Source organism: Rhinopithecus bieti, unplaced genomic scaffold, assembly GCF_001698545.2.
Source record: "Rhinopithecus bieti isolate Rb0 unplaced genomic scaffold, ASM169854v2 scaffold_18033, whole genome shotgun sequence".
NCBI lineage: Eukaryota > Metazoa > Chordata > Mammalia > Primates > Cercopithecidae > Rhinopithecus > Rhinopithecus bieti.
This window is the reverse complement of record NW_016808941.1, coordinates 39017-47386: the sequence shown is the minus strand read 5'-3', so window position 1 is coordinate 47386 and position 8370 is coordinate 39017. Positions and strand designations below refer to the sequence as shown.

Sequence of the window (8370 nt, the reverse complement as noted above, 5' to 3'; positions counted from 1 at the left end):
GGAACCTTTTTTTAAAAAAAAAAAAAAAAAAAAAAAAAAAGAAAAAAATTAACCTTGCATAGTGGTGTGTGCCTATAGTCCTAGCTACTCAGGAGGCTGAGGTGGGACAATCACTTGAGCCCAGCGTTCAAAGCTGCAGTGAGCTATGATCAGGCCACTGCACTACAGCCTCGGTGACAGAGCGAGACCCTATCTCTAAAAACATTTTTTTAATTAAAATTCAAATTAAAAAAAGAAATACGTATGATAACTGGGCTATCATTCAGTTCACATTTTTCTATCTGAACACAAGGACCTTATAAGAGGCTTTAGCAACCAGATGCTTTGAAGTCCGTTATGGTTCAGCTGGGTCAGCTTCTGGGGCTCAGCTCACATCTGGGACTCTCCCTGATTCATGCTGTCTTACCCTGATCTCTTTGTTGTGGAATAAAATCCTTCCCGTGGCCTACAAGGTCCTACCCAATTTGACCCCTGCCTGCTTCTCTAGCTTCCCCTTCCCCTTGCTCATTAGGCTGCTGTTCCTGTTCTGCAGCTCGTAGTTAGCTCCTTGTGACCATTCAGGTCTCAGCTTAGATATCACCTCTTTAACTAACCAGCCTTCCTAATGTGGCTGCACCCACCTCCCTGCTCCAGCCCATCACTCCCAAACCTAACCACTCTTCTACATCTCTCTGTTTTGTCTTCATAACACTTTTTCACTTTCCAATATGCATGTATTTTGTTAAGTGACTTATTCTCTGTTTCTTTCAGTAGTACATGTATTCCACAAAAGCAGGAACCTTGTCTGTCTGATTCGTGTTGTGTCCCCAAAGCCTGCAATACTACCTGATACAGGGCAAGTGTTCTGTAAATACTTGTTGTATGAGTGAATGAATGAAGAGGCTTTGCTCTCCCTGAATTGGTTCTTCCCTGCCATTAAGCCTCATGTGATCCCCTTGGTTCCTTTCCTCTAGCACTCACTTGATATCCAATAGTGGCAGATCTTGATATGGGAGATTGAGAAACTGGGGCTTCTCAGTTCTGTTGCCTCCCTGATGTCCATATATCTGGCGCATTCCAGGTGCCCGTCGTTGGACATTAGCACGATCTTCATCTGGTAGCCAAAAGACCTGTGGTTCAGGAAGGATGGATGTGAAGCTGGGGAAGACCTAGGGATTCCAAGGGCAGGGACAGGGGCAGAGAGGTTTGACCACAGAATGGGGTATGTGAGCTGGGGCAGGGCCCTGGGGCTAGGGGCAGCCTCAAAATCATCATCATCATCATGGCCTAGGGAAGGCAGGGTGGGGAGAGGGGGTCCTGGAAACATCACCATGGTTTGGGGCACCCTTGCATTCAGCACAGTCTCCAATGTCTGGATCACGAAAGTGTCATAGTATGTGTGGTTTTGTGGGGGTCGGCGTAAGTCGAACATGATGGAAAGGTTAAGGGCTGCGGCTTCCTCCAATAGCTCTTCTAATGCTGGTACCGTCTGATTCTCAGCCTCTTTCTGATCAGGGCCTGCCAGTGGTTTGGCCCCCCAGAAGGGTTGCCTCTATAAGAAAGAACAATTATTTCAAGACCAGAAGAGGCCTCCCGGCCTTGCCCCCATCCTCACTATCTTCACTCATATCTTCCACTTGGTGTCCAGCTTCTTTCCACCTCTGAGCTAGGGCCTTTTTCCAAACCGTGGCCTTCTTCCAGACCATCTAACAACTTACTCTGTGACCTCAACCTCCTGCCCTTCCAGTTTCCTAACTTCCTCTCTCCCACTACATCTTCTCGTTGGTCTCGAGGAGACCTCTGCAATCTTAACCCTTTGGTTTCTTCCCAGTTCATCAGCCCATTTCTAGCTGCACCTACATCCCCTACCCATGGTCCATCCACAGCTTGAACTACTTTTCCATAGCACTCTCAGCTCCCTTTCTGTCCCACTTGCCCCACAACTCCCAGACTGATTCAGTTCTACAATTGTCTGCCTCCTCTACCACTAGAGCTGGGGACTGAGCACTGCCATGGGCAGAGTACAAAATGTGGGCTCTTGGCACTGCAGTCCTTATTTTTCGCTCTCAGCACTGCTTAGCAATCCTTTTACTTGCTCTTGATTTGCTCCCTCTTCCATTCCCCCTAGTGTTATTCCAAGCCTCTGCTACTCTCCTCTCCTCTCCTTATTCTCAATGAATGACCTCACTTCCTAATTGCTGACATGGATAAAGCTAGCTATCTAACACTTATTAAGTACTTACTATGTGCCAGGCAGTGTTCTGAGTACTTTGTGTGTATTAACTGATTTAATCCTCCCAATAACCCTACAAGGTAGGTACTGTTATTATTCCCATTGTACAAATGAGAAAATTGAGGCACAGAGAGACTTAAGAAATGCTGCCTCGGGTCACACAGCCAGTAAGTGGTGGAGCCAGGGTTTAAACCCAGACATCCTTTGCTCTTAATCACTCTGATCTGATATGATGTAAAGAATTAAATGGAAAAGAAGCAAATTGCAAAAGAGTCTGTGTAGTGATTCTGTTTGTGCAAAATAGAGAGACAGTGTGTGTTTGTGTATGCAGATGCACCTTGACTTATGATGGGGTTTTATCTTGATAAACCCATTTTAAGTTGAAAAGATTGAAAATCAAAAATGCATTTAATATACCTAACCTACTAAATATCCTAGCCTAGCCTAGCCTACCCTAAGTGTGCTCAGAACTTACATTAGCCTACAGTTAGGCAAAAATCATCTAATACAAAACCTATTTTGTAATGAAGTATTGAATATCTCATGTGATTTATTGAATATTGTACTGAAAATGAAAAACAATTGTTGTATGGGTACTCTAAGTATAGTTTCTACTGAATGTATATCAATCTCAAATCATCATAAAGTAAAAAAATCATTAAGTGGAACCTCATAAGTCGGGAACTGTGTGTGTGTCTGTGTGTCTGTGTGTGTGTATCCAACTGTTAACAGTGAATATTTCAGAGGGATTGGATTATGGGAGACTTTGATTTCTATGTTATTTCTTATTTCTCTGATGTTTTACTTTTTACAATGAACATGTATTACTACGTTTACAATCAGGGAAAGAGGAACTGAAAAAATTCAATATCCTTTTAAATATTTTGTACCACTTACAGGATTGAAGTTGACACTTCTGGGCCAGGCATTCGGAGATCTTCAAGGCCAAGCCTCTGCTCCCTACCACTCCCATGAATTGTCTCTCTCAGTTACATTCAGCCACATTTTATTCCTGGAAACACCCTTTTTCAGACTTCTGGGTTTTACATGTCCTCTTCCCTCTGACTGAGTTCCCGTTCCCTGCTTTGTGCATCTTAGGAGAAGACTCTCATCTTCTCCTGTATGAATCCACTCCTGATTCTCTCCCAGGCAGGAAAATGTTTTTATTGCTCTGGGTTTCCTGAATCGTCTGCTGCCTAGGCTCTCTACTAGGTGGAAGTGACTTGAGTGAGAGCACAGACTGTGTTCTTATTGCCTAGCACAGGGCTGAGCAAATGTTTATCAACAGAATGAACTCTGCCCTCTCTGAGTGTCCCTGTAGGTGGCTGCCTCTTTGCAGAGGCTGTCCTCACCTCTAGGAACCAGGACCCAGCATTGAGTCTCTTCAGTTCAGCCCAGGAGAAGTCACTGCTGTGGGCTGTGATTCGGGTTGGGAATACAGAGGCTACATTCGTGGTCCTGCTCAGGTGCTCATCATGCATGAGGAAGGGGACCCCGTCGGAGCTGAGGGCACAAGGGGTGTCAGAGGGCCAAGCTCTGGGGCTGGTCATCATATCCTTCAGCCCCCCAGATCCCCTAAGCCCCAGCTTCCCTCACCTGACCATCACATCAGTCTCAAACACAGTAGCTCCGCATTCAGCTGTCTTCCGCAAGGACATCAGGGTGTTCTCGGGAGCCAGCTGTGAAAGGGAATAGGCGATGAGGTAGCAGGGGAGGGTGGGAGACTGGGAACCCACAGCCCTGGCCGCTGTAGCACAGACGAGCAGACCTTCGTGACCCTCCCAGCATTCTGTCCAACACTCACCATGGGGGCCCCTCGGTGTCCCACCAGCCCAGGCTTGGGTGGTAAGTCTCTGCGTTCCATGATGCAGGGCGAGGAGATGCATAGCGGGGCCAAGTAGATGACCAGGACAACTCCAAAAAATAGGAGCAGTAGCAGAATCTTGGGACCTGTGGGGAGTGGGGGACAAGCTTTCAAGAATGGGCAAGGGGAGAGCTCTGGGGACGGAAGGCAGAGTGCAGGTGGCAGAGCATGAGTGGCCAGCAAGGGTGAGTGGGGCAGTGGCATTGGCACCTCTTCGGTGGATACGGTAGAAGGTATCAGCCACAGGCCAGGCCAGGAGGGTGATTCCAGCGGCTGCTCCAATATGAAGGAATGGGGCTGTGGCCTGTGGACAAGAGCTGGTGAGGCAGGCTCTTCTCCAGTGCCCCTCCCTGCTTTCCTATTAGGGCCTGACTGCTGGAGTTCAGAGCTACCTATAGTCTTGGGAGAACAGGAGCAAGATATGTTCTAGAGTTGGCTGCAAGCCAAGGCTCCCGCCTAGACACTGGAGATTGGCCACTCACCTGCAGTGACACACGCAAGCTATGCCACTCCTGCTGCCATTGGATGTCCAGTCCCACAAGGCCAGCGGCCACAAGTAGCATAATGAGGAGCAGCAGCACCTGGGGGCCCAGGGATGAATGAGGCCTCTTGGTCAATTTGGGCTTATGGTTGGTGAGCTGCTCCTTCACTCTCTGGAGAGGGGACCCGACCCTTCCCTTCCCCTGACACATCTGCTTTCCTCCTTTCACTCAACAAATACTTACTGGGCTTCAGGTCCTGGGCTTGACCCCCCGGGGGTATAAAAGTGAGGTCCTCAGCAAATAGCCAGCCAAGTGCTGGGCCCAGTGGCCCCCTCTCCCATGCATTCCCATCCCTACTGTACCTTGTGGAGGCTGTGCAGATGCAGGGGCTGTCTACAAAGCCGCAGGAGCAGGGCCAGGACCTGGGGGCAGAGAGTGGTGGGACTTATGGGGCACCAAGAGGGGAGCAAGGTTACTGAGGTGGGCTTCCCAGGCTGGTACCTCCCTCCTACCCAAGAATTAGCCCCTCCCTCAGTGGCCAGGATGAGAATAGGGAGCTAGAACTAAGCAGGAAGGAAGGCTGAGGTGGGGTTAGGCCAGCGGCCTCCAGACCCACCAATAGCAAGGATGCATATGTGACCAGTAGAGAGATGACCAGCAGGAATGCCAGGGACCAGTCCATCCAGTGTCCCCAGCGGCGGAAGAGGAATCTGTGGGAGGGGAGAGGGAAGTGTCCAAGTGGGGGAAGGGGTGTCAATAGTGGCCTGAGGGGAGGTGGGGTGGGTGGATCCAGGAGGACTAGAAGGGAGTGAGGAGAAAGCCCCTCACGGGGCCAGGGGCTCCAAGGATTGAGATTTTGTGGAGGGATTTTCTAAGGAGATTGGGTAGCAGCAGAGCTGGGTTTGAGGAGCTGGGCAGGGCTGGGGGATGACTGACAGTGGGGTGCCTAGGGGTGCCAGGGTGGGGAGCAGGTTGACATGTATGCTGGGGAAGCGGCGGGGGGAATCCATGACACACTCATTGAAGTTGTGCAGGTCATTGAGAAGGACGAGCCCGATGTACAGCCAGCCCAGGGAGAGTAGGAAGGTGAGGAAGAGCAGGCCAAACCAGATACAGTCGCACTGCAAAGGGGCAGGAGAGAAACTCACAACCAATACCTACTTGAAGCTCAGAGTCCCCAACAGGTGACAGCTGAAGGGAGCTGCCTGCCCCGTGTTGGGCTGCTCTGCTCAGGGGGCAGCTCTTTCCATATTTGAGGGAGATTTTCTTCCTGGGAGAGAGAGCCCCTTCCCCCAAGCTGTCTATGAGCACAATTGGCCTTCTTATCCCCTCCAGTGGGCCTCTGCCTTCTGACTTCCAGCCTCCCCCCTCCATCCCTACTCCACCTTGCTGGTTTGCATCCTCTCTCTGGGGCATTTCCTCCAGTGGCAGCTATACAGGCAGTGGAGGCAGCGGGCCCAGACGGAGCAGCAGCCGGGGGACTCGGCCATGGTGAAGGCCTGGGGGAAGGGACACTCAACCATCAGGGACCCTGGCAGAGGGCAGATCCCAGTCTCCCTCCCAGTGTATCTGAGGAGCCCGGGGGAGGAGCAGAGGCCTGGGCCGCTGCTCAGCAACGGAGGTCACGGGGCAGGCCCAGAGTGCCAGACTGGATGAGGCGAGCAGCCCCAGCTGCAAGCCTGGCAATGGGAGACAATCTCCAGAGCCTTCGTTTCCCTTTAATCTTGATACCTGGAGAGTCAGTGGGACACCCAGGAGGTCCAGCCTCTTTTCGGGCAGGATGCATATATCCACTGTCTCCAGCTCCTCCCCATTTAACAGCACACACCTCTGGGGATGGAGTACTTGCCCTGGGGGTAAAGAACTCAAGAGAAACTGCCCAGGGTGGGGCAAACTCAGTTCAGCAAGTTAAAGCAGGTTTGGCCAAGCTGGAGGCAGCCCCGTGCTGAATTGCTTTCCGGCCCAGGAAGCAGAAGTAACCTGAAGCAAAGGTTCCAGTTCTGACCTGGGGCTAATGAAGGCCCAGCTAGTTGGCCAGTTGCTATGGATATAGAGATTATTCAGATCACAAATCCCTGAAAGATTCTCTGTGTCCACCTCCCAGGGGACAGAGGGCACTGCCAAAAAGAGGAAGACTTGAGGTGAACATGTTGCCTGGGTCACTCCCAGTCTTCTAAAGGAATCTTTGCATTTTCAAAATACAAAGCCTCCCCCTCAAGTCCTGCCCTTTCCTGCCCAGTCATCCCCCTACCCCAACCAGAAGCCCAGACCCGCCTTCAGGAGCCCCACCCTCTAAGTTAGCTTTGGTCAAAGTACAACAAACGCAGGGCAAAGGTGTGAATGTGGGGTGTGGTTGTCTTGGGGCAGGGGACCCCTGTACCTTATGCTTCTGGGTTTGGCTGACTGAGCTGATCCCCAGACTTGGCTGGGTATGTGACTGATTCTACACGAGAGGGTGTGCGATTTGTGTCAGCATTTGTACTTGTGTTTGCACAACTGGCTGTCGGTACCATACGATTTCAGGTGACTTTGAGTATGTAAAGGAGCCCCTGGATACACCCAAAGTGTGTGAGCATGTGTGCATGTGGGCTGAGGGACAGGACCCCTTGTCCTCCGAGCTCCCCAGAGGCTATGGAGTCTTAGAGGAGTACACAGTGGCTGGGTCCGGTAAGGAGGAAGGTGTGGCTGCTTCTGAACTGCCCTCTTTATGCTGCCTTGGGAAAGGAGGGTTAGGGTAGGGGTGAGGAGCTGGAGCTGGGGGAAGGAAATCTCTCCCCTCTCTGAGACCCTTCCCGGTAAAAAGCCAACCCAAAGGGAAGCCCTTGCCTCTGCCCATCTTGGAGCTGGTTTGATAGCCTGCCCTAAGCTCTTGCCTCCCCTGGGGTCCTACCCCTGTGCCCCAGACAGTGCCTTCCAGAGTCCCCTCCCTTCAGGAGCTGTCTGTAGGATGGGATCAGGGTCTGAGCAGCCTGAAAACCCCAAGTAGGGGAGCTGACAGGGGTGCCATTCAATCCCCTGGTCCAAGCCCAGCGGGATGGAGCTGGTCTCTGCTCCACAGCTCCCATCTGTAGCCCCCCAGCCTTCCCGAGCCCTCACACCTTTGCTCAGTGGCAGCTCCGCTCCACTCTGCTCTCTGCACTGCTTCCCAGCTCCTCTCCGAGTGGTCTGCCTCCTCCCTTTTTCAGTCCTCGGTTCAGCCCTATGAGTCAAACAGGTGGCACTGTTGCCACCTACAGGAGGCTGTGTGGGTCCTCTCCCAAGGCCTGCAGCTGCTCTGTGGCCTGGGCACAGCCCGGGTGGGAAGATGGAAGGCAGGAAGGGGGAGGGAGAGCAAATCTGCTTCTTTACTTGCTGGCGGTCGGGGGCTTGGGGTGAGGAATTCCTTTGTGCAGCCTTTCCCATCCCTCTGTCCCTCCTCCTGTTCCCCTCCCAGTCACTGCCGGGGCTTTGTCCTGGCTCAGGGAGGCGAGGGCTGAGGGCACAGGCTGGCGGGAAGCTGGGGGGGAGGTGACCACACAACTTTGCAGCTTGGCAGTGAGGAGAAGAGGCCCAGCCAGCCCACTGGAAAGGCGTGTGTGTGTGTGTGTGTGTATGTATGTGTGTGTAAGTCTAACATCAAGTCTCAAGCTCCCTGGGAATACAGCCTTGATTCATTAAGCCCCCTCCCCTCTTGAGCTCCTACTTCTAATTCAGCAAGGTGCATGTATAAGAAGCTGCAGGCCGGGCGCGGTGGCTCAAGCCTGTAATCCCAGCACTTTGGGAGGCCGAGACGGGCGGATCACGAGGTCAGGAGATCGAGACCATCCTGGCTA

General features: G+C 52.0%; 2 protein-coding genes across 9 annotated transcripts in view; one reads left to right on the top strand and one right to left on the bottom strand.

Moving 5' to 3' along the window:
• Positions 1–8326, bottom strand: part of GDPD2 (glycerophosphodiester phosphodiesterase domain containing 2) — an 11023-nt gene extending 2697 nt beyond the window's left edge. For 2 of the 5 annotated variants that reach the window (XM_017887902.1, XM_017887903.1), the window contains exons 1-13: positions 7657–8326; positions 6290–6408; positions 5944–6057; positions 5576–5679; positions 5175–5268; positions 4921–4980; positions 4559–4657; positions 4287–4380; positions 4017–4162; positions 3809–3891; positions 3565–3715; positions 1310–1531; positions 961–1109 (exon numbers count right to left, since the gene is read on the bottom strand). In XM_017887902.1, coding sequence (XP_017743391.1) covers positions 961–1109; positions 1310–1531; positions 3565–3715; positions 3809–3891; positions 4017–4162; positions 4287–4380; positions 4559–4657; positions 4921–4980; positions 5175–5268; positions 5576–5679; positions 5944–6057; positions 6290–6408; positions 7657–7960 — 1739 coding nt within the window. In that variant the 5' untranslated portion in view covers positions 7961–8326. Of the gene's footprint in view, positions 1–960; positions 1110–1309; positions 1532–3564; positions 3716–3808; positions 3892–4016; positions 4163–4286; positions 4381–4558; positions 4658–4920; positions 4981–5174; positions 5269–5575; positions 5680–5943; positions 6058–6289; positions 6434–7656 lie in introns of all 5 variants that reach the window. The other 3 variants (XM_017887905.1, XM_017887904.1, XM_017887906.1) reach the window with 3 other exon arrangements.
• The window catches only part of LOC108539316 (uncharacterized), a 15702-nt gene that overhangs the window by 4649 nt on the left and 2683 nt on the right, over positions 1–8370 (top strand). For 2 of the 4 annotated variants that reach the window (XM_017887907.1, XM_017887910.1), the window contains one exon: positions 3112–3555. The exons of the other annotated variants lie outside the window; for them this stretch is intronic. The gene's annotated coding sequence lies outside the window, so the exon portion shown is untranslated. Of the gene's footprint in view, positions 1–3111; positions 3556–8370 lie in introns of those variants that run through there. 4 annotated transcript variants of the gene reach the window in all.